The sequence below is a fragment of the Panulirus ornatus genome, chromosome 17, assembly GCF_036320965.1.
Source record: "Panulirus ornatus isolate Po-2019 chromosome 17, ASM3632096v1, whole genome shotgun sequence".
Classification (NCBI taxonomy): domain Eukaryota; kingdom Metazoa; phylum Arthropoda; class Malacostraca; order Decapoda; family Palinuridae; genus Panulirus; species Panulirus ornatus.
The window spans coordinates 56,260,331-56,287,551 of NC_092240.1; the positions used below are offsets into that span (position 1 = coordinate 56,260,331).

General features: G+C 41.6%; 1 protein-coding gene across 3 annotated transcripts in view; it reads right to left on the reverse strand.

Moving 5' to 3' along the window:
- The window catches only part of LOC139754814 (tectonic-like complex member MKS1), a 199,236-nt gene that overhangs the window by 118,690 nt on the left and 53,325 nt on the right, over window positions 1–27,221 (reverse strand). For all 3 annotated transcript variants that reach the window (XM_071672658.1, XM_071672656.1, XM_071672659.1), the window contains exon 4: window positions 11,841–11,991. In XM_071672658.1, the coding sequence (XP_071528759.1) occupies window positions 11,841–11,991 (151 nt within the window). The remainder of the gene's footprint in view (window positions 1–11,840; window positions 11,992–27,221) is intronic.

Below are 27,221 nucleotides of genomic sequence, written 5' to 3' on the forward strand. Positions count from 1 at the left end.
AGAGGGTTTCCAACAGCTTTTTACCACTCCTGTTGCTTATCTCTTACAACATGCAGGAAATATATGGGTAGAATTCTTACCTCCCTATTGCCATAATTGCTATAAAATTATACAAGGCTAATGGAAAAATGATAAAGTGTTTTGGGTTGAAGTGAAGAAGCAACAGGTCTTTGCTAAGTCGATGTGACCAGCATCATGGCAGAGGCAGCAATGACAGAGGTCTGTCAGGAAAAACTTGTAAAACTACAATTTGATAAAGATGGAAAGGAGCTGTAAACCTCTCCTAGAACTTTGAAAGACTTACAAAAGAAATTGATAGACTATGCTGAAAAGGACATGTTGGTGATATTTAAAAGGAATTCAGAATTTCACATTTGGACTAATAGTAAAAAGTTGCCCTCAATATAAATGAAGGAACTAATGGAAAGATATCTAAGTCAAGAGCCATAAACAGTAAGGACAATGATGACAGCCTAAATATGGAAAAGTGCATTAATCCTATCCTGGAATACACAAATTACATGGGTTCGCAACTTTCCTGTAGGGCCTGGATGTGGAAAGGGAGCTGTGGTTTCGGGCATTATTACATGACAGCTAGAGACTGAGTGTGAACGAATGGAGCCTTTGTTGTCTTTTCCTAGCGCTACCTCGCACACATGAGGGGGGAGGGGGATGTTATTCCATGTGTGGCAGGGTGCCGATGGTAATAAATAAAGGCAGACAGTATGAATTATATACATGTGTATATATGTATATGTCTGTGTGTGTATATATATATGTGTACATTGAGATGTATAGGTATGTATATTTGAGTGGATGGACGTGTATGTATATACTTGTGTATGAGGGTGGGTTGGGCCATTTCTTTCGTCTGTTTCCTTGCGCTACCTCGCAAACGCGGGAGACAGCGACAAAGCAAATTAAATAAATAAATATATATATATACTGGGGATAGGGGATTAAGAATACTTCCCACGTATTCCCTGCGTGTCGTAGAAGGCGACTAAAAGGGGAGGGAGCGGGGGGCTGGAAATCCTCCCCTCTCATTTTTTTTTTTTCTTAATTTTCCAAAAGAAGGAACAGAGGGGGCCAGGTGAGGATATTCCAAAAAAGGCCCAGTCCTCTGTTCTTAACGCTACCTCGCTAACGCGGGAAATGGCGAAAAGTTTAAAAGAAAGAACGAATATATATTTATATATTTTTTTTCTTTGCTTTGTCACTGTCTCCTGCGTTTGCGAGATAGCGCAAAGAAACAGACGAAAGAAATGGCCCAACCCACCCCCATACACATGTATATACATACGTCCACACACGCAAATATACATACCTACACAGCTATCCATGGTTTACCCCAGACGCTTTACATGCCCTGATTCAATCCACTGACAGCACGTCAACCCCGGTATACCACATCGATCCAATTCACTCTATTCCTTGCCCTCCTTTCACCCTCCTGCATGTTCAAGCCCCGATCACATAAAATCTTTTTCACTCCATCCTTCCACCTCCAATTTGGTCTCCCACTTCTCCTCGTTCCCTCCACCTCCGACACATATATCCTCTTGGTCAATCTTTCCTCACTCATTCTCTCCATGTGCTCAAACCTTTTCAAAACACCCTCTTCTGCTCTCTCAACCACGCTCTTTTTATTTCCACACATCTCTCTTACCCTTACGTTACTTACTCGATCAAACCACCTCACACCACACATTGTCATCAAACATCTCATTTCCAGCATATCCATCCTCCTGCGCACAACTCTATCCATAGCCCACGCCTCGCAACCATACAACATTGTTGGAACCACTATTCTTTCAAACATAGCCATTTTTGCTTTCCGAGATAATGTTATCGACTTCCACACATTCTTCAAGGCTGCCAGAATTTTCGCCCCCTCCCCCACCCTATGATCCACTTCCGCTTCCATGGTTCCATTCGCTGCCAGATCCACTCCCAGATATCTAAAACACTTTACTTCATCCAGTTTTTCTCCATTCAAACTTACCTCCCAATTGACTTAACCCTCAACCCTACTGTACCTAATTACCTTGCTCTTATTCACATTTACTCCTAAATTTCTTCTTTCACACACTTTACCAAACTCAGTCACCAGCTTCTGCAGTTTCTCACATGAATCAGCCACCAGCGCTGTATCATATATATATATATATATATATATATATATATATATATACATATATATATATATATATATATATATATATATATATATATATATATATATATATATATTTTTTATTATACTTTGTCGCTGTCTCCCGCATTTGCGAGGTAGCGCAAGGAAACAGACGAAAGAAATGGCCCAACCCACCCCCATACACATGTATATACATACGTCCACACACGCAAATATACATACCTACACAGCTTTCCATGGTTTACCCCAGACGCTTCACATGCCTTGATTCAATCCACTGACAGCACGTCAACGCCGGTATACCACATCGCTCCAATTCACTCTATTCCTTGCCCGCCTTTCACCCTCCTGCATGTTCAGGCCCCGATCACACAAAATCTTTTTCACTCCATCTTTCCACCCCCAATTTGGTCTCCCTCTTCTCCTCGTTCCCTCCACCTCCGACACATATATTCTCTTGGTCAATCTTTCCTCACTCATTCTCTCCATGTGCCCAAACCATTTCAAAATACCCTCTTCTGCTCTCTCAACCATGCTCTTTTTATTTCCACACAACTCTCTTACCCTTACGTTACTTACTCGATCAAACCACCTCACACCACACAATGTCCTCAAACATCTCATTTCCAGCACATCCATCCTCCTACACACAACTCTATCCATAGCCCACGCCTCGCAACCATACAACATTGTTGGAACCACTATTCCTTCAAACATACCCATTTTTGCTTTCCGAGATAATGTTCTCGACTTCCACACATTCTTCAAGGCTCCCAGAATTTTCGCCCCCTCCCCCACCCTATGATCCACTTCCGCTTCCATGGTTCCATCCGCTGCCAGATCCACTCCCAGATATCTAAAACACTTCACTTCCTCCAGTTTTTCTCCATTCAAACTCACCTCCCAATTGACTTGACCCTCAACCCTACTGTACCTAATAACCTTGCTCTTATTCACATTTACTCTTAACTTTCTTCTTTCACACACTTTACCAAACTCAGTCACCAGCTTCTGCAGTTTCTCACATGAATCAGCCACCAGCGCTGTATCATCAGCGAACAACAACTGACTCACTTCCCAAGCTCTCTCATCCCCAACAGACTTCATACTTGACCCTCTTTCCAAAACTCTTGCATTCATCTCCCTAACAACCCCATCCATAAACAAATTAAACAACCATGGAGACATCACACACCCCTGCCGCAAACCTACATTCACTGAGAACCAATCACTTTCCTCTCTTCCTACATGTACACATGCCTTACATCCTCGATAAAAACTTTTCACTACTTCTAACAACTTGCCTCCCACACCATATATTCTTAATTCCTTCCACAGAGCATCTATATATATATATATATATATATATATATATATATATATATATATATCTTTCTTTCATACTATTTGCCATTTCCCGCATTAGCAAGGTAGCGTTAAGAACAGAGGACTGGGCCTCTGAGGGAATATCCCCACCTGGCCTCGTTCTCTGTTCCTTCTTTTGGAAAATCAAAAAAAAACGAGAGGGGAGGATTTCCAGCCCCCCGCTCCCTCCCCTTTTAGTCGCCTTCTACGACACGCAGGGAATACGTGGGAAGTATTCTTTCTCCCCTATCCCCAGGGATAATATATATATATATATATATATATATATATATATATATATATATATATATTTTTCTTTCTTTCATACTATTCGCCATTTCCCGCATTAGCGAGGTAGCGTTGAGAACAGAGGACTGGGCCATTGAGGGAATATCCTCACCTGGGCCCCTTCTCTGTTCCCTCTTTTGGAAAAAAAAAAAAAAAAAAAAAAAAAAAAAAAAAAAAAAAGTGAGAGGAGAGGATTTCCAGCCACCCGCTCCCTCCCCTTTTAGTCGCCTTCTACGACACGCAGGGAATACGTGGGAAGTATTCTTTCTCCCCTATCCCCAGGGATAATATATATATATATATATATATATATATATATATATATATATATATATATATATATATATATATATATATATATTCTTTCTTTTCTTTCATACTATTTGCCATTTCCCGCATTAGCGAGGTAGCGTTGAGAACAGAGGACTGGGCCCTTGAGGGAATATCCTCACCTGGGCCCCTTCTCTGTTCCCTCTTTTGGAAAAAGAAAAAAAAAAAAAAAAAATTATATATATATTTTTTATATTTATATTTTTTTTATCATACTTTGTCGCTGTGTCCCGCGTTTGCGAGGCAGCGCAAGGAAACAGACGAAAGAAAAGGCCCAACCCCCCCCCATACACATGTATATACATACGTCCACACACGCAAATATACATACCTACCCAGCTTTCCATGGTTTACCCCAGACGCTTCACATGCCTTGATTCAATCCACTGACATCACGTCAACCCCGGTATAAAACATCGCTCCAATTCACTCTATTCCTTGCCCTCCTTTCACCCTCCTGCATGTTCAGGCCCCGATCACACAAAATCTTTTTCACTCCATCTTTCCACCTCCAATTTGGTCTCCCTCTTCTCCTCGTTCCCTCCACCTCCGACACATATATCCTCTTGGTCAATCTTTCCTCACTCATTCTCTCCATGTGCCCAAACCACCTCAAAACACCCTCTTCTGCTCTCTCAACCACGCTCTTTTTATTTCCACACATCTCTCTTACCCTTACGTTACTCACTCGATCAAACCACCTCACACCACACATTGTCCTCAAACATCTCATTTCCAGCACATCCATCCTCCTGCGCACAACTCTATCCATAGCCCACGCCTCGCAACCATACAACATTGTTGGAACCACTATTCCTTCAAACATACCCATTTTTGCTTTCCGAGATAATGTTCTCGACTTCCACACATTCTTCAAGGCCCCCAGAATTTTCGCCCCCTCCCCCACCCTATGATCCACTTCCGCTTCCATGGTTCCATCCGCTGCCAGATCCACTCCCAGATATCTAAAACACTTCACTTCCTCCAGTCCCTCTCCATTCAAACTCACCTCCCAATTGACTTGACCCTCAACCCTACTGTACCTAATAACCTTGCTATTATTCACATTTACTCTTAACTTTCTTCTTCCACACACTTTACCAAACTCAGTCACCAGCTTCTGCAGTTTCTCACATGAATCAGCCACCAGCGCTGTATCATCAGCGAACAACAACTGACTCACTTCCCAAGCTCTCTTATCCCCAACAGACTTCATACTTGCCCCTCTTTCCAAAACTCTTGCATTTACCTCCCTAACAACCCCATCCATAAACAAATTAAACAACCATGGAGACATCACACACCCCTGCCGCAAACCTACATTCACTGAGAACCAATCACTTTCCTCTCTTCCTACACGTACACATGCCTTACATCCTCGATAAAAACTTTTCACTGCTTCTAACAACTTTCCTCCCACACCATATATTCTTAATACCTTCCACAGAGCATCTCTATCAACTCTATCATATGCCTTCTCCAGATCCATAAATGCTACATACAAATCCATTTGCTTTTCTAAGTATTTCTCACATACATTCTTCAAAGCAAACACCTGATCCACATATCCTCTACCACTTCTGAAACCACACTGCTCTTCCCCAATCTGATGCTCTGTACATGCCTTCACCCTCTCAATCAATACCCTCCCATATAATTTATCAGGAATACTCAACAAACTTATACCTCTGTAATTTGAGCACTCACTCTTATCACCTTTGCCTTTGTACAATGGCACTATGCAAGCATTCCACCAATCCTCAGGCACCTCACCATGAGTCATACATACATCAAATAACCTTACCAACCAGTCAACAATACAGTCACCCCCTTTTTTAATAGCTTCCACTGCAATACCATCCAAACCTACTGCCTTGCCGGCTTTCATCTCCGCAAAGCTTTTACTACCTCTTCTCTGTTTACCAATCATTTTCCCTAACCTTATCACTTTGCACACCACCTCGACCAAAACACCCTATATCTGCCACTCTATCATCAAACACATTCAACAAACCTTCAAAATAATCACTCCATCTCCTTCTCACATCACCACTAATTGTTATCACCTCCCCATTAGCCCCCTTCACTGAAGTTCCCATTTGCTCCCTTGTCTTACACACTTTATTTACCTCCTTCCAAAACATCTTTTTATCCTCCCTAAAATTTAATGATACTCTCTCACCCCAACTCTCACTTGCCCTCTTTTTCACCTCTTGCACCTTTCTCTTGACATCCTGCCTCTTTCTTTTATACATCGCCCACTCATTTGCATTATTTCCCTGCAAAAATCGTCCAAATGCCTCTCTCTTATCTTTCACTAATAATCTTACTTCTTCATCCCAACACTCACTACCCTTTCTAATCAACCCACCTCCCACGCTTCTCATGCCACAAGCATCTTTTGCACAAGCCATCACTGCTTACCTAAATACATCCCATTCCTCCCCCACTCCCCTTACCTTCTTTGTTCTCACCTTTTTCCATCCTGTACTCAGCCTCTCCTGGTACTTCCTTACACAAGTCTTTTTCCCAAGCTCACTTACTCTCACCACTCTCTTCACCCCAACATTCTCTCTTCTTTTCTGAAAACACCTACAAATCTTCACCTTCGCCTCCACAAGATAATGATCAGACATCCCTCCAGTTGCACCTCTCAGCACATTAACATCCAAAAGGCTCTCTTTCGCGTGCCTATCAATTAACTCGTAATCCAATAACACTCCCTGGCCATCTCTCCTACTTACATATGTATACTTATGTATAACTCGCTTTTTAAACCAGGTATTCCCGATCACCAGTCCTTTATCAGCACATAAATCTACAAGCTCTTCACCATTTCCATTTACAACACTGAACACCCCATGTATACCAATTATTCCCTTAACTGCCACATTACTCACCTTTGCATTCAAATCACCCATCACTAGAACCCGCTCTTGTGCATCAAAACCACTAACACATTCATTGAACTACTCCCAAAACACTTGCCTCTCATGATCTTTCCTCTCATGCCCAGGTGCATATGCACCAATAATCACCCATCTCTCTCCATCAACTTTCAGTTTTACCCATATCAATCTAGAATTTACATTCTTACACTCTATCACATACTCCCACAACTCCTGTTTCAGGAGTAGTGCTACTTCTTCCCTTGCTCTTGTCCTCTCACTAACTCCTGACTTTACTCCCAAGACATTCCCAAACCACTCTTCCCCTTTACCCCTGAGCTTCGTTTCACTCAGAGCCAAAACATCCAGGTTCCTTTCCTCAAACATCCTACCTATCTATCCTTTTTCCTCATCTTGGTTACATCCACACACATTTAGGCACCCAATCTGAGCCTTCAAGGAGGATGAGCACTCCCCACGTGACTCCTTCTTCTGTTTCCCCTCTTAGAAAGTTAAAATACAAGGAGGGGAGGGTTTCTGGCCCCCCACTCCCGTCCCCTTTAGTCACCTTTTACGACACATGAGGAATGCATGGGAAGTTTGATTAAGTTATGAAAGGGTAAGAAAGAGGTGTGGTAATAAAAAGAGTATGGCTGAGAGAACAGAAGAGGGCATGCTGCAATGGTTAGGACATATAAAGAGAATGAGCAAGGAAAGGCTGACAAAGAGGATACATGTGTCGGAAGTCAAGAGAACATGGAGATCAGGGAAACCAAAATGGAGAAGGAAGGATGGAGTGAAAAAGATTTTGAGTGATGGGGTCTGAATATGCAAGAGGGTGAAAAGTCTGGACAAGAAAGAGTGAAATTGGAATGATGTGGCATACTAGGGTCAATGTGCTGTCATTGTACTAAACCAGTGCATGTGAAGCATCCAGGGTAAACCATGGAAAGTTGTGTGGGACCTAGTTATGGATGGAGAGCTGTGGTTTCAGTGCTTTAGACATGACAGCTAGAGAATGGATATGAGCAGAAGTGACCTTTCTTTGTATATTCCTGGCGCAACTTTGCTTATGCAGGAAATGGCAATCATGTATGAAGTAGTAAGAAGATTGATAGTATATTAGATAAGAACAGATAGGGGATAGGGGATTAAGAATACTTCCCACGTATTCCCTGCGTGTCGTAGAAGGCGACTAAAAGGGGAGGGAGCGGGGGGCTGGAAATCCTCCCCTCTCGTTTTTTTTTCTTAATTTTCCAAAAGAAGGAATAGAGAATTGGGCCAGGTGAGGGTATTCCCTCAAAGGCCCAGTCCTCTGTTCTTAATGCTACCTCGCTAATGCGGGAAATGGCGAATAGTTTAAAAGAAAGAAAGAAAGAAGAACAGAAAGTATTTTATTGTCTATCTGCCAATTGAGGTTCATACATCACAATTCATATCTATTCACTTACAGAATGGTTTTCTTAAAATCATTCTTGGACAGTTTTATGCATATATGACAACTTGTTCTTTTATGATTCTAAGCTGTGAAATCAACAAGAAAAACGAACTGAATCAGCATGAACATGCAAATACTTAATGCAAAAGACATGTCTTTACCTCTTTCCATGCAAGACCCAAATTTTGTCCACTTCACACTTCCCTGTGGGACCCTACTTTCAACACTTTAAGCGTAGCATCTTTAAGAGGATAGGGGATTAAGAATACTTCCCACGTATTCCCTGCGTGTCGTAGAAGGCGACTAAAAGGGGAGGGAGCGGGGGGCTGGAAATCCTCCCCTCTCGTTGATTCCCCCCCCCCCCCCAAAAAAAAAGAAGGAACAGAGAATTGGGCCAGGTGAGGGTATTCCCTCAAAGGCCCAGTCCTCTGTTCTTAATGCTACCTCGCTAACACGGGAAATGGCGAATAGTTTAAAAGAAAAGAAAAGAAAAAATCTTTAAGAGCATGTGATTCAGGTTGCTATGGTTGCTAAAAGCTGCTTAAGGCCATGATAAAGACATTCATATGAAAAAATAATGAGATGTTAAAATCTGCTAGCCAATGGTGACTATATCTCTCATTCCATCACTCAAGTTTTACAGTCAGTTTGCAGCTATTTACCTTTATTTTCACTGATGATATACAATACAGACACTCCCCAACCTATGTAAGGGTTAAATTCCCTATGACAGTGTATAAGTCGATATTTTCACAAGTGGAAAACCATATAATTTCATCTGAAATCCCATCATCTGGAATAGCTGCATGGGCTCCTATTTTCTATTGCTATTATTTGCTGCACATTGCGCTATACTTGCTCACCACACTTACAACATCTACAACTCCCCAAACTCCAGACTGCAACACCAACACACTTAAAACACCACCACAAAGACCAACAGAAATAAGGGAAAGACATCACAAACTACAAAAAAGGAGCATGAGAGAAAAATTATCAAACTAAAAAAAATCCATTTACCTTAATCTTGGTCATGCTCAAATGCTGTGAAGGTGGACTTTTTGTTGAGGATGACAAAGAACTTAATCTTTAGATGAGAAAGATGGAGAGGAGATAGGGATCACATCATCATGGTCAACATCAGTGGTTGTGGGTTGCAAGGGCAGGTCTGGAGACTTGGGTGGAGCAAGCCATTCACGGTCTTCCCCATAAACCTAATAGGAGATGATTGGACAGTGGCTCTTTTTTATCCTTGTATATCCCTCTATAGCAGGCCAGTGTCCCATCAATTCCTCTACGTACATTTAAAAATCTTAAGGCATTCAGATCCATCTTCTCAAAGTGTGTCACTGCTGATGCTATTTCATGAAACGCAATGACCATCTCCTAAGTGGTAAACCATCATGGTTCTTTGACTGCATGAAGTCTTTGTTCGACAGTTCAGTCCTCTGAGATTGTAGGAGCTCATAAATATCAGCAGCATCCATCTCTAGCTCAAGCTCCTCTACTGGCTTCATAATCTTCTCGGTTAATCCTTGTAGATCTCATCATTCACAAAGCCTCTACATCCGAGGACTTACTAGGTGCACATATTTTTCCAAACACCATCAAAACATTTGAGTAACTTCTGCCCAGGGTTTTGTAATACAGTATTTTGAATACCTTTATAAATGTTGAAGTACTTTCAGTATTCATACAGAGCCATCTCAGGATCTCTCTAGGTGGCCTTTCAAGCTATGGCAAAGGGCTGGTAGGAGTAATATTTTCTAAAGTTAGCAACAGCTCCCTGGTCCATTGGTTGAAGCCATTCAGTAGTGCTGGGTAGCAAGAACACTACTTTCATGTTCAGGTGAAAATCAATCAAATGTGCTGGACACCCAGGGGCACTGATGATCATTAGCAGAATGCTGAATGGTGTGTCCTCCTCACAACATCTTTTCACACGAATAAAACTAAATGAACCTGTTCCCAAAGATGGCAACTGTGACCCAAGCTTTTGGGCGTGCAGAAAAATACTCAGGAAGGGTAGCTTTACTGATATCCTTCAATTCTCTAGGGTTTTCTGACTGATAAACTAGCAGTGGTTTAAGCATGTGATCTCGCACTGCATTAGCTTCAAACAAGAGCAATTAAGTGATCTTTTGCAGTCTTAAATCCAGGTATGGTCTTTTCCTCTCTATCCATTTAGGTCCTCTCAGGCTCCCTCCCACCAAAAAAAAAAAAAAGTCTTAGTAACATTGAATATTTGATATGCTGAGTATCCACTTTCATCAATAATTTCTTTCAGTTCATCAGGATATTTATTTGCTCCATCCATATCAACACTTGCATCCTCACCACTCACTTTAACATTATGAAAATTAGCAAGAGCCTTAAATCTACTAAACTGGCCATGACCAGCCACAAATTGTGCAACAGGATTACTGTACTTTCCTTTAATGTCTTCGAAGAGATTTCTAGCCTTCACTTGTATCACCATGAGCACACAATGTTGAACCTGATCTGCCATCTGCAAAGTTAGTAATTTATCCATTTCATAGATAGCAACAGAGTGACATTTACACTAAAAGTTCTCAAATAATATATCAGAAATGCCCATGGAACCACTGTAACTGCATTACTTCTTATGTAAGATATACACCTGGGGGGAAAAGGTAGTCCAATAAACACAACCTTCTGCCACATTCCTCCATGCTCTTCTTAGCTTTTCCATTATTAACATAAATTTTTCTGTGTATTAAAAATTACTGTATTTGAGTTATTGGATAATTCGTGTAAAGTCAGATTTCTACATGTCAAGTCTTCTGTAAATCAGGGAGTGTCTGTAAAAGTGTGTTTGCAAGATTTATAGACACTACTGGAAATGCAAACATAAACCAGAAGCCTTAAAACATGACTGTCTTTGCTACATGGATTTACTCCATAAATATATATGGCTGCCCTCCACTCCCCATTCTCAATCACAAGTTTTGCCATAAGTTGATTTTACATAAAATTTTTTTGCTGTTTCAAAGTTGTTTTGGTGTCTAGCATATTGCTAGTAGTATATAAATGTAATATGAGACACTTCGGACTTTTAGACATGGTTATGTCTGCCAGCTGGAAGAACTGTCTTTCCTTCCTTGTCACTCTCTCAGCTGTGGTCTGCCTTCACATCGTATATGTGTCATTATAAGATTCCTTCTCTTTTTATTACAACTGTTTGAGAGTTGTTTTGGTGTGTCAAATTTTTCTGGGTTATTTTACCAAAATTCAGATAGTAAGTTTTTGGTGTACTAAAGTTATCCTTTGGGAAGGCAGTAATGTACCATGTACTGCTAAAAAGATTAAAGAAGTCAGGCTAATAATCAGTAAGGTGTCATTGGCTTCTTACCTGATACTGATAATTATCCTGGTGAATGTAGGTAAAAAGACGCCTTTTCCACTGCTTCCGCTTCTTCACCTTCATGGCCTGTTCGTGCCATGCCTTGTATTTTGGATGATTCGCATATTCTGGATGGCCATATTCCAATGCCTCACATGCACTGTGAAACAGGTTTCTATAATCAAAGTACTATCAAAAGTTTGTTGTCATAGGATATGATAATTTTACCCATTATTCCAAACATCTGAAACTGCTGTTTCTGGACAACAAAGCTGTCTGGTTTTACTGATATGGAGCTCTCTAACTCTGAAAATAGCAAAGAAGTCAATAGTAAAAAATGGTAAGATCACAGAAAACTATATCAACAGCTTTTCAGCTTGAGAAAAGGACTAAAGCACATGTAGAACCTACTGAAAACAGGGAATTGAAGTGCAGAGGGAGTGATATCAGCAGGTGTTCAGTGACATGAAAGGACTAACACACACAGAAAAACTATTGGCAGCAGTGGGCTGGAAAGTTTAGGAGAAATTTTGGCTGTAGATCAACAGATGTACAGCATGAAGAGTGAAGAAGATCATCCAAACAATGGTACACTGGAAATCAAGAGAAGTGACTGAAAGAATTATATGCACTGGTAGAGATGAAGGAATCAAGGAAGTTTATAGGCTAGATGATGGAAGGTTTAGAAAACTACACTGCACACATAACCAATATTTGTAAGCTATGCACACAAAACCAGTGCTTGTAAGCTATTAGAGAGCTTACAGAGAATGTCAGAAACAGATGGGGAAACTTTTAAAAAAGAGGGATCTAGCTGAAATATGGGTGGGACCAAATGAAAAAGATTAGTAATGTAGGAGTCTGAGATATAAATCACTGATAACACTGGTCAACAAAAGTGAACCTTTTCTCTCATCAAGGATGCATTGTAACTTGTTTAGACCTATTTCTGATGCAGATTACGAATTTTTAGTTCGTTTCAGTACATGTCACATTTTCTTTCCATGGATACAACTTTTTCAGCTCGACTGCAAATACATGATGCATGGGCAAAGGTAAATGATAATATTTGTACCAGTTCAAACTTTTTATTGCAAAAATTCAGTGTTCCTAGGTAAAAGGCATTCAAAGAAGATACTATCCAGAAGGACAAGCTAAAAAACATTATGCTTTTAACCTTCTATGGTGCTCTTCCCAAGCTAAAAGCGCTGATCTTTGGACCACCTATGGTGCTGTGACTCAAGTTCATCCCTGTATAACATCTAGCAGTAATCTAAAAGCATTCCTCCATTCCAGAAACCCTGTTGTCAATACTCCATCATGCTGATGTCCTAATGGAAGCACTATCCTTGTTCATCAGACACTGCTCCAAGGTTCTCCGCAAAAACATCCAGATGTGAATGGAGGAAATGCACCTAGAGCAAAATCCTACATTCCATAGGATTTTAGAAGTCTTTTCACGCCACTTTCAAAATCCATTGATCTTAATGTTTCCCAAGAAATTTTCACAAAGCCAACCAAAAGAGTTCCAGGCCTCCAGCTCCAAGTCATCAAGATGAGTGCTGAAATAGTGGTCTTTCAGAAGTTCCTTTATCTGCAGTGATGAAGATGCCTTCTTTCAACTTGGCCTCAGTGATCTTCAGTAATTTTTCCACTAAATACTAGAATCCTTTCGAGCTTCTCTTGGCTAGTATTTTCACAAGTTGCTTCATGAGACCAAACTTTATGTGGGGAAGGAGAAGAAGAACATTTTGTGGATCAACCAGAGGCTTATCCTGGACGCTCAAAATTCCTGGTTCATATGATCTTCACTGAGGTCAGTCCAATTCCAAACGATGCCCGGAAGTTGCTTGACTATCCCATAGGCATAAAAAACAGCAGTACTTTGTGAATCCTAACGGCATTCCCAACAGCATACTGATCACTTTCAAGTCCCCACATACTTTCCAGTTGTAATTTTTGAATTCTATGGCATCTAGGAGTGCCTACATGTTCTTATAACACTCTTTCATGTGCAGTGAATGCCCAACAGGAATGTAGGGTTTCTTGTTCCCATTACGGAGTAGCACCGCTTTCAGACTTCTCTTAGATGAGTTGAACAACAAGCGCCACTGAGAGGGAGCATGCTCTTAGGAAAAGCAGTGGAATAATGAGTCAATGTTGGTGCGAAAAACAGAGCGGCACATCCTTGGAAAAATGAGAAGTAAGTCTGACTCCTTTCCTGAAATAAGTTGAGCAAGCGTCCTTCTTGAGCAGACATATGCTAAAAGTTCAGCTTTATCTTTTGACAGTGCCAAATCATTCATGGAAAGTGGATGTGATACAAGAAATTAGACTGAATTTTCAAAATCAACATCCAAAACTACTTAAAGTACACCACAAGCCATGTGTGATGAAAACTGGTTATTGACCAGTGTAATTCTAAGATCTTACACCAGATAAGGAACAAAGAGGAAAGAATACGGAATGCATTTTGAAAGACTGCTAGAGGCTATGGGATTGCCAGATGCAATTTCCATGATAAAATAAAAGAGAAGAGTTGGTGGTTATAACCAATATGTAAGAAGGCAAACAGTTGTGGTTACATTTGTCATGAAGTTATTAAGCCAGGATGTACTTAGGAAAACTAAGAACCTTAAAAGCAAGGTGGAACTCAGTGGAATATTTATCAAATGTAGTAAATCACAGGAAGAGAAGGAAAGATGCAAAAAGTACAGTCAGAAAGCAAAAAACTCGACACACCACATGAGGCAAGAGGACGGAGCAGACCTGCCAACACTGAGGAGAGGGAAGGAGTTTTAGGCAATGGAAATGTCATTTTCAAATGATGATGGATTACCAGTTAGAGGTAAAGAGCTGGAATTCAAGGATAAGATAAGGGACAGAGCACCTGACATTGTCGGAGTTAAGAACCCATTAGTTCTGCCCAGAAGGATACATGATAGCAAGGAAAGAAAGAGACAGGGCAAAGGAAGAGGAGGATCTGCCCTCTTAATAAAATATATGCTTAAGTTTCAAGGAAGCCATGCAGAAATAAAGTGAAAGTGAACTGGAACAATGTGGTATACTGGGGTCAATGTGCTATCAATGGACTGCACTAAGGCATGCAAAGCATCCGCAGTAAACCATGGAATGATCTGCGAAGCCTGGTTGTAGGTAGGGAGCTGTGATTTTGGTGCAACTCACGAGAGGTAGAGAATGGATGTGAGCAGATGCAGCCATTCTCCATCTGTTCCTGGCACTACCTTGCTAACAGGGAAAACGAAAATCAATTATGAAAAAACTTTCAAGAAATCCTGGAAGATGACCCATTGAAACTATACACAATGGGAAGAGTAACAGTAAGGAAGAAGTGTATAGTGGCATTAAAATCATATGTAATTCCCCAAATAACTGCAACAATCCAAAACAAATCTATCCATCTATCTATCTACATCTCGGAGGCCTGTTCCCAACCGGACCTCCCTCAAGGTGGTGGCCATGACAACAGTCTCCATAACCAGTGAACTCTAATGCTACTTCTAAGCATTTAGTGCCTCACCCTTAACAGGCCACTGGCAGAGGGCAAATCTAATGTAGTGTTTGCATAGGCTCCTACTTAATGTTCCTAATGACTATAGCTACGTAATGTTCCTGCCTAATGTTCCTACCAACTACTTTTATGTAACGTTTCTACCTAATGCTCCTGCCTACATGTTTCTACCTAATAATTCTATCTATTACTCCAACCATTTTGCCACAAGGCAGAGCTAGCACATAGTGCTCACCACAGGAAAATCTAGAGCTACAATGAATAAGCTGTGTGAGTCGTGTTGTCAAGCGTTATGTATGACAAGGAAAGACTGCATGTTTGTGGACAGAATGCCCATAGTCCACAAGTGGCGGAGGCAGAAAGAAAGATGGCTAACTGGATCAGAGGAGTGCACTTGACAACCAGTGAAGTGCTGGTGCACTAAGCAGGTGTTACTAACACTCCTGATACCCAGGTGGATAGTACTGGTAATATACCTACCTGGTAGGTGACTGCTTAGCAAGTACTACTTCCCAGAACAAACATACAATGACAACAATGAAGGAAAAAATTAGGATGGTAAAAAAGCAGTGAAACATTCACTTCTCAGAAACAGTTAAGTACAAATAATGGGGGATTTCAATTACAGAGACAGCCTTGAGGAATTTGTATTCTCATGGTGACAAGGAATCATGGAGATACAATATTACACCATCATTGTTTAATCTTAGCCACACATACACACTAACAAGGATACTGAGAATATCATATATGACAATTAGTGGAAGAAGTGATCATGTAATGCTCAAATATGACTTTGTCATAAATGAGGACATTAAAAGAGCAGGCGTGAGACAAAACATAAGGGAAGATATAATCAAAGACACTACACAAACCTCAATCATTTCCATTGTAATGTTGATTGGAAAATGGCATTCAGGAGCCAAAAACCAGGGCTTTGTGGTGAGAGGTTCTGTGAAATTTACAATGGAGAGGATATTGGTAACTCAAGCCTCAAATACAGAGGGGAAAAGTAAGAAAGAGGAAGGACCAGTCTGAGAAAAGATGACAAAAGGCAACGGAGCTTTCAGATGTGGAATGGTGCAAATACAGAAGGCATTCCAGCCAGCCAGCATTTGACAGGTATATGACAGCAAAGAATGAGTATACCTACATAAGAAAGGAGGAATAAAGAAACTTTAAAGAGAATATTCCATAACTGCCAAGTCCACTAATAGATATCTAAAACACTTCACTCCCTCCAATTTTTCTCCATTCAAACTCACATCCTAACTAACCTGTCCTTCAAACCTACTGAAATTAATAACATTGCTTTATTCAAAATCTCAACTTTCTCCCTTTACACACTCTTCCAAACTCTATCCCCAACTTTTGCAGTTTCTCACTTGGATCTGCCACCAGTTCTGTATCATCAGCAAGCAACAATTGACTCACTTCCTAGGCCCTCTCATCACATACAGATTGGATACTTGCCTCTCTCTCCAAGACTCTCACATTCATCTCCCTCATCCATAAATAATTTAACAATCATGGTGACATCAGACACCTCTACCACTTACCAAACTTCACTTGAAACAATTCATTCTCCTCTCTTCCTACTCATACACAAGCCTTACACTCTTGATAAAAACTTTTGAAGGTTTGTTGAATGTGTTTGATGATAGAGTGGCAGATATAGGGTGTTTTGGTCAGGGAGGAGTGTGAAGTGAGAGGGTTAGGGAGAATGGTTTGGTAAACAGAGAAGAGGTAGTGAAAGCTTTACAGAAGATGAAAGCCGGAAATGTGGCACATTTGGATGGTACTGTAGTGGAATTCATCAAAAAAGGGGGTTGACTGTGTTGTTGATTGGATGGCAAAGGATATTCACTGTATGTATGGATCATGGTGAAGTGCCTGAGGATTGGCGGTATGCATGCATAGTGCCAATGTACAAAGGCAAAGGGGATAAAGGTGAGTGTTCAAACTACAGAGGCATAAGTTTGTTGAGTATTCGTGGGAAATTATATGAGAGGGTATTGATTGAGAGGGTGAAGGCATGTACAGAGCATCAGATTGTTCCCTCCACCTCTGACACAAATATCCTCTTTGTCAATCTTTCCTTACTCATTCTTTCCGTATGTCAGAACCATTTTAACACACCCTCTTCTGCTCTCTGCACCAAACCCTTTTTATTATCACACATCTCTCTTACTCTTTCATAACTTACTCGATCAAACCACTTCACACCACATATTGTCCTCAAGGATTTCATTTCCAACACATCAACCCTCCTCCATGCAACCCTATCTATAGCCCATGCCTCGCAACAATATGACATTGTTGGAACTACTATTCCTTCAAACATACCCATTTTTGCTCTCCAAGATAACTTTCTCTCCCACACATTCTTAACTGCTCTCAGAAACATCTCATTTCCAGCACATCCAATTTCCTCAGCACAACTCTCACTACAGCCCATGCCTCACAACCATATAACATTGCTGGAACCACTATTCCTTCAAACATACCCATTGTTGCTTTCCAAGATAATGTTCTTGACTTCCACACATTTTCCAACGCTCCCAGAACTTGCTCTCCCTCCCCCATCCTATGATTCACTTCCGCTTCCATGGTTCCATCCACTGCCAAATACACTCCCAGATATCTAAAACACTTCACTTCCTCCAGTTTTTCTCCATTCAAACTTACCTCCCAACTGACTTATCCCTCAACCTTAATGTACCTAATAACCTTGCTCTTATTCACATTCACTCTCAGCTTTCTTCTTTCACACACTTTACCAAACTCAGTTACCAGCTTCTGTAGTTTCTCACATGAATCATCCACTAGCGCTGTATCATCAGTGAACAACAACTGACTCACTTCCCAAGCTCTCTCATCCCCAACAGACTGCATAATTGACCCTCTTTCCAAAACTCTTGCATTCACCTCCCTAACAACCCAATCCATAAACAAATTAAACAACTATGGAGACATCACACACCCCTACCACAAACCAACATTCACTGAGAACCAATCACTTTCCTCTCTTCCTACACAAACACATGTCTTACATCCTCGATAAGAACTTTTCACTGCTTCTAACAACTTACCTCCCACACCATATATTCTTAATACCTTCCACAGAGCAAATCTATCAAGTCTATCATATGCCTTCTCCAGATCCATAAATGCGACATATAAATCCACTTGCTTTTCTAAGCATTTCTCACATACATTTTTCAAAGCAAACACCTGATCCACACATCCTCTACCACTTCTGAAACCACACTGCTCTTCCCCAATCTGATGCTCTGTATATGCCTTCACCCTCTCAATCAATACCCTCCCATATTATTTCCCAGGAATACTCAACAAACTTATACCTCTGTAATTTGAGCACTCACTCTGATCCCCTTTGCCTTTGTACAATGGCACTATGCAAGCATTCTGCCAGTCCTCAGGCACCTCAACATGAGTCACACATACATTAAATAACCTTACCAACCAGTCAACAATACAGTCACCCCCTTTTTTAATAAATTCCACTGCAATACCATCCAAACCCACTGCCTTGCCGGCTTTCATCTTCCGCAAAGCTTTTACTACCTCTTCTCAGTTTACCAAATCATTCTCCCTAACCCTCTCACTCTGCACACAACCTCAACCAAAACACCCTATACCTGCCACTCTATCATCAAACACATTCAACAAACCTTCAAAATACTCACTCCATCTCCTCACACACCACTACTTGTTATCACCTCCCCATTAGCCCCCTTCACTGATGTTCCCATTTGTTCCCTTGTCTTACACACTTTATTTACCTCCTTCCAAAACATCTTTTTATTCTCCCTCAAATTTGATGATACTCTATCACCCTAACTCTCATTTGCCCTATTTTTTGCCTCTTGCACCTTTCTCTGTACCTCCAGCCTCTTTCTTTTATACATCTTCCAGTCAGTTGCATTATTTTCTTGCAAAAATTGTCCAAATGCCTCTCTCTTATCTTTCACTAATAATCTTATTTCTTCATCCCACCACTCACTACCCTTTCTAATCTGCCCACCTCCCACACTTTTCATGCCAAAAGCATCTTTTGCACAAGCCATCACTGCTTCCCTAAATACATCCCATTCCTCCCCCACTCCCCTTATATTTTTTTTTTTTTTTTTTTTTGCTTTGTCGCTGTCTCCTGCGTTTGCGAGGTAGCGCAAGGAAACAGACGAAAGAAATGGCCCAACCCACCCCCATACACATGTATATACATACGTCCACACACGCAAATATACATACCTACACAGCTTTCCATGGTTTACCCCAGACGCTTCACATGCCCCGATTCAATCCACTGACATCACGTCAACCCCGATATACCACATCGCTCCAATTCACTCTATTCCTTGCCCTCCTTTCACCCTCCTGCATGTTCAGGCCCCGATCACACAAAATCTTTTTCACTCCATCTTTCCACCTCCAATTTGGTCTCCCTCTTCTCCTCGTTCCCTCCACCTCCGACACATATATCCTCTTGGTCAATCTTTCCTCACTCATTCTCTCCATGTGCCCAAACCATTTCAAAACACCCTCTTCTGCTCTCTCAACCACGCTCTTTTTATTTCCACACATCTCTCTTACCCTTACGTTACTTACTCGATCAAACCACCTCACACCACACATTGTCCTCAAACATCTCATTTCCAGCACATCCATCCTCCTGCACACAACTCTATCCATAGCCCACGCCTCGCAACCATACAACATTGTTGGAACCACTATTCCTTCAAACGTACCCATTTTTGCTTTCCAAGATAATGTTCTCGACTTCCACACATTCTTCAAGGCTCCCAGAATTTTCGCCCCCTCCCCCACCCTATGATCCACTTCCGCTTCCATGGTTCCATCCGCTGCCAGATCCACTCCCAGATATCTAAAACACTTCACTTCCTCCAGTTTTTCTCCATGCAAACTCACCTCCCAATTGACTTGACCCTCAACCCTACTATACCTAATAACCTTGCTCTTATTCACATTTACTCTTAACTTTCTTCTTTCACACACTTTACCAAACTCAGTCACCAGCTTCTGCAGTTTCTCACATGAATCAGCCACCAGCGCTGTATCATCAGCGAACAACAACTGACTCACTTCCCAAGCTCTCTCATCCCCAACAGACTTCATATATATATATATATATATTTCTTGCCCTCCTTTCACCCTCCTGCATGTTCAGGCCCCGATCACACAAAATCTTTTTCACTCCATCTTTCCACCTCCAATTTGGTCTCCCACTTCTCCTCGTTCCCTCCACCTCCGACACATATATCCTCTTGATCAATCTTTCCTCACTCGTTCTCTCCATATGCCCAAACCATTTCAAAACACCCTCTTCTGCTCTCTCAACCACGCTCTTTTTATTTCCACACATCTCTCTTACCCTTACATTACTTACTCGATCAAACCATCTCACACCACACATTGTCCTCAAACATCTCATTTCCAGCACATCCACCCTCCTGCACACAACTCTATCCATAGCCCACGCCTCGCAACCATACAACATTGTTGGAACCACTATTCCTTCAAACATACCCATTTTTGCTTTCCGAGATAATGTACTCGACTTTCACACATTCTTCAAGGCTCCCAGGATTTTCGCCCCCTCCCCCACCCTATGTTTCACATCCGCTTCCATGGTTCCATCCACTGCCAGATCCACTCCGAGATATCTAAAACACTTTACTTCCTCCAGTTTTTCTCCATTCAAACTTACCTCCCAATTGACTTGACCCTCAACCCTACTGTACCTAATAACCTTGCTCTTATTCACATTTACTCTTAACTTTCTTCTTTCACATACTTTACCAAACTCAGTCACCAGCTTCTGCAGTTTCTCACATGAATCAGCCACCAGCGCTGTATAATCAGCGAACAACAACTGACTCACTTCCCAAGCTCTCATCCACAACAGACTTCATACTTGCCCCTCTTTCCAAAACTCTTGCATTCACCTCACTAACAACCCCATCCATAAACAAATTAAACAACCATGGAGACATCACACACCCCTGCCGCAACCCTACATTCACTGAGAACCAATCACTTTCCTCTCTTCCTACATGTACACATGCCTTACATCTTCGATAAAAACTTTTCACTGCTTCTAACAACTTGCCTCCCACACCATATATTCGTAATACCTTCCACAAAGCATCTCTATCAACTCTATCATATGCCTTCTCCAGATCCATAAATGCTACATACAAATCCATTTGCTTTTCTAAGTATTTCTCACATACATTCTTCAAAGAAAACACCTGATCCACACATCCTCTACCACTTCTGAAACCACACTGCTCTTCCCCAATCTGATGCTCTGTATATGCCTTCACCCTCTCAATCAATACCCTCCCATATAATTTACCAGGAATACTCAACAAACTTATACCTCTGTAATTTGAGCACTCACTCTTACCCCCTTTGCCTTTGTACAATGGCACTATGCACACATTCCGCCAATCCTCAGGCACCTCACCATGAGTCATATATACATTAAATAATCTTACCAAACAGTCAACAATACAGTCACCCCCTTTTTTAATAGATTCCACTGCAATACCATCCAAACCTGCTGCCTTGCCGGCTTTCATCTTCTGCAAAGCTTTTACTACCTCTTCTCTGTTTACCAAATCATTTTCCCTAACCCTCTCACTTTGCACACCACCTCGACCAAAACACCCTATATCTGCCACTCTATCATCAAACACATTCAACAAACCTTAAAAATACTCACTCCATCTCCTTCTCACATCACCACTACTTGTTATCACCTCCTCATTAGCGCCCTTCACTGAAGTTCCCATTTGCTCCCTTGTCTTACGCACTTTATTTACCTCCTTCCAGAACATCTTTTTATTCTCCCTAAAATTTAATGATACTCTCTCACCCCAACTCTCACTTGCCCTCTTTTTCACCTCTTGCACCTTTCTCTTGACCTCCTGTCTCTTTCTTTTATACATCTCCCACTCAATTGCATTTTTTCCCTGCAAAAATCGTCCAAATGCCTCTCTCTTCTCTTTCACTAATAATCTTACTTCTTCATCCCACCACTCACTACCCTTTCTAATCAACCCACCTCCCACTCTTCTCATGCCACAAGCATCTTTTGCGCAATCCATCACTGACTCCCTAAATACATCCCATTCCTCCCCCACTCCCCTTACTTCACTTGTTCTCACCTTTTTCCATTCTGTACTCAGTCTCTCCTGGTACTTCCTCACACAAGTCTCCTTCTCAAGCTCACTTACTCTCACCTCCCTCTTCACCCCAACATTCACTCTTCTTTTCTGAAAACCCCTACAAATCTTCACCTTAGCCTCCACAAGATAATGATCAGACATCCCTCCAGTTGCACCTCTCAGCACATTAACATCCAAAAGTCTCTCTTTCGCGCACCTGTCAACTAACACGTAATCCAATAACGCTCTCTGGCCATCTCTCCTACTTACATATGTATACTTATGTATATCTCGCTTTTTAAACCAGGTATTCTCAATCATCAGTCCTTTTTCAGCACATAAATCTACAAGCTCTTCACTATTTCCATTTACAACACTGAACACCCCATGTATACCAATTATTCCCTCAAATGCCACATTACTCACCTTTGCATTCAAATCACCCATCACTATAACCCGGTCTTGTGCATCAAAACCACTAACACACTCATTCAGCTGCTCCCAAAACACTTGCCTCTCATGATCTTTCTTCTCATACCCAGGTGCATATGCACCAATAATCACCCAACTCTCTCCATCAACTTTTAGTTTTACCCATATTAATCGAGAATTTACTTTCTTACATTCTATCACATACTCCCACAACTCCTGTTTCAGGAGTACTGCTACTCCTTCCCTTGCTCTTGTCCTCTCACTAACCCCTGACTTTACTCCCAAGACATTCTCAAACCACTCTTCCCCTTTACCCTGGAGCTTCGTTTCACTCAGAGCCAAAACATCCAGGTTCCTTTCCTCAAACATACTATCTAGCTCTCCTTTTTCCACATCTTGGTTACATCCACACACATTCAGACACCCCAATCTGTGTCTACGAAGAAGATGAGCACTCCCCGCGTGACTCCTTCTGTTTCCCATTTTTAGAAAGTTAAAATACAAGGAGGGGAGGATTTCTGGCCCCCCACTCCCGTCCCCTCTAGTCGCCTTCTACGAAATGTGAGGAGTGCGTGGGAAGTATTCTTTCACCCCTATCCCCAGGGGTAATATATACATTACCTCGAAGGCTCAGATTGGGGTGCCTAAATGTGTGTGGATGTAACCAAGATGTGAAAAAAGGAGAGATAGGTAGTATGTTTGAGGGAAGGAACCTGGATGTTTTGGCTCTGAGTGAAACGAAGCTCAAGGGTAAAGGGGAAGAGTGGTTTGGGAATGTCTTGGGAGTAAAGTCAGGGGTTAGTGAGAGGACAAGAGCAAGGGAAGGAGTCACAGTACTCCTGAAACAGGAGTTCTGGAAGTATGTGATAGAATGGAAGAAAGTAAATTCTCGATTAATATGGGTAAAACTGAAAGTTGATGGAGAGAGATGGGTGATTATTGGTGCATATGCACCTGGGCATGAGAAGAAAGATCATGAGAGGCAAGTGTTTTGGGAGCAGCTGAATGAGTGTGTTAGTGGTTTTGATGCACGAGACCGGGTTATAGTGTTGGGTGATTTGAATGCAAAGGTGAGTAATGTGGCAGTTGAGGGAATAATTGGTATACATGGGGTGTTCAGTGCTGTAAATGGAAATGGTGAAGAGCTTGTAGATTTATGTGCTGAAAAAGGACTGATGATTGGGAATACCTGGTTTAAAAAGCGAGATATACATAAGTATACATATGTAAGTAGGAGAGATGGCCAGAGAGCGTTATTGGATTACGTGTTAATTGACAGGCGCGCGAAAGAGAGACTTTTGGATGTTAATGTGCTGAGAGGTGCAACTGGAGGGATGTATGATCATTATCTTGTGGAGGCTAAGGTGAAGATTTGTATGGGTTTTCAGAAAAGAAGAGTGAATGTTGGGGTGAAGAGGGTGGTGAGAGTAAGTGAGCTTGAGAAGGAGACTTGTGTGAGGAAGTACCAGGAGAGACTGAGTACAGAATGGAAAAAGGTGAGAACAATGGAAGTAAGGGGAGTGGGGGAGGAATGGGATGTATTTAGGGAATCAGTGATAGATTGCGCAAAAGATGCTTGTGGTATGAGAAGAGTGGGAAGTGGGTTGATTAGAAAGGGTAGTGAGTGGTGGGATGAAGAAGTAAGAGCATTAGTGAAAGAGAAGAGAGAGGCATTTGGACAATTTTTGCAGGGAAAAAATGCAAATGAGTGGGAGACGTATAAAAGAAAGAGACAGGAGGTCAAGAGAAAGGTGCAAGATGTGAAAAAAAGGGAAATTGAGAGTTGGGGTGAGAGAGTATCATTAAATTTTAGGGAGAATAAAAAGACGTTCTGGAAGGAGGTAAATAAAGTGCGTAAGACAAGGGAGCAAATGGGAACTTCAGTGAAGGGCGCAAATGGGGAGGTGATAACAAGTAGTGGTGATGTGAGAAGGAGATGGAGTGAGTATTTTGAAGGTTTGTTGAATGTGCTTGATGATAGAGTGGCAGATATAGGGTGTTTTGGTCGAGGTGGTGTGCAAAGTGAGAGGGTTAGGGAAAATGATTTGGTAAACAGAGAAGACGTAGTAAAAGCTTTGCAGAAGATGAAAGCCGGCAAGGCAGCAGGTTTGGATGTTATTGCAGTGGAATTTATTAAAAAAGGGGGTGACTGTATTATTGACTGGTTGGTAAGGTTATTTGATGTATGTATGACTCATGGTGAGGTGCCTGAGGATTGGCAGAATGCGTGCATAGTGCCATTGTACAAAGGCAAAGGGGATAAGAGTGAGTGCTCAAATTACAGAGGTATAAGTTTGTTGAGTATTTCTGGTAAATTATATGGGAGGGTATTGATTGAGAGGGTGAAGGCATGTACAGAGCATCAGATTGGGGAAGAGCAGTGTGGTTTCAGAAGTGGTAGAGGATGTGTGGATCAGGTGTTTGCTTTGAAGAATGTATGTGAGAAATACTTAGAAAAGCAAATGGATTTGTATGTAGCATTTATGGATCTGGAGAAGGCATATGATAGAGTTGATAGAGATGCTCTGTGGAAGGTATTACGAATATATGGTGTGGGAGGCAAGTTGTTAGAAGCAGTGAAAAGTTTTTATCGAGGATGTAAGGCATGTGTACGTGTAGGAAGAGAGGAAAGTGATTTTTTCTCAGTGAATGTAGGTTTGCGGCAGGGGTGTGTGATGTCTCCATGGTTGTTTAATTTGTTTATGGATGGGGTTGTTAGGCAGGTGAATGCAAGAGTTTTGGAAAGAGGGGCAAGTATGAAGTCTGTTGGGGAGGAGAGAGCTTGGGAAGTGAGTCAGTTGTTGTTCGCTGATGATACAGTGCTGGTGGCTGATTCTTGTGAGAAACTGCAGAAGCTGGTGACTGAGTTTGGTAAAGTGTGTGAAAGAAGAAAGTTAAGAGTAAATGTGAATAAGAGCAAGGTAATTAGGTACAGTAGGGTTGAGGGTCAAGTCAATTGGGAGGTAAGTTTGAATGGAGAAAAACTGGAGGAAGTAAAGTGTTTTAGATATCTGGGAGTGGATCTGGCAGCGGATGGAACCATGGAAGCGGAAGTGAATCATAGGGTGGGGGAGGGGGCGAAAATCCTGGGAGCCTTGAAGAATGTGTGGAAGTCGAGAACATTATCTCGGAAAGCAAAAATGGGTATGTTTGAAGGAATAGAGGTTTCAACAATGTTGTATGGTTGCGAGGCGTGGGCTATGGATAGAGTTGTGCGCAGGAGGATGGATGTGCTGGAAATGAGATGTTTGAGGACAATGTGTGGTGTGAGGTGGTTTGATCTAATAAGTAATGTAAGGGTAAGAGAGATGTGTGGAAATAAAAAGAGCGTGGTTGAGAGAGCAGAAGAGGGTGTTTTGAAATGGTTTGGGCACATGGAGAGAATGAGTGAGGAAAGATTGACCAAGAGGATATATGGGTCAGAGGTGGAGGGAACGAGGAGAAGTGGGAGACCAAATTGGAGGTGGAAAGATGGAGTGAAAAAGATTTTGTGTGATCGGGGCCTGAACATGCAGGAGGGTGAAAGGAGGGCAAGGAATAGAGTGAATTGGATCTATGTGGTATACCGGGGTTGACGTGCTGTCAGTGGATTGAATCAGGGCATGTGAAGCGTCTGGGGTAAACCATGGAAAGCTGTGTAGGTATGTATATTTGTGTGTGTGGACGTATGTATATACATGTGTATGGGGGTGGGTTGGGCCATTTCTTTCGTCTGTTTCCTTGTGCTACCTCGCAAACGCGGGAGACAGCGACAAAGCAAAAAAAAAAAATATATATATGGATTGAACCAGGTCATGTGAAGTGTCTGGGGTAAACCATGGAAAGTTTTGGGGCCTGGATGTGGAAAGGGAGCTGTGGTTTCAGTGCATTATACATGATAGCTAGAGACTGAGTGTGAACAAATGTGGCCTTTGTTGTCTTTTCCTAGCGCTACCTCGCACACATGCGGGGGAAGGGGGTTGTCATTTCATGTGTGGCGGGGTGACGACAGGAATGAATAAGGGCAAACAGTATGAATTATGCACATATGTATATATGTATATGTCTGTGTGTGTATATATATGTATACATTGAGATGTATAGGTATGTATATGTGGGTGGGTTGGGCCATTCTTTCGTCTGTTTCCTTGCGCTACCTCACTAACACAGGAGACAGTGACAAAGTATAATAAATATATATATATTGATTGAGAGGGTGAAGGCATGTAC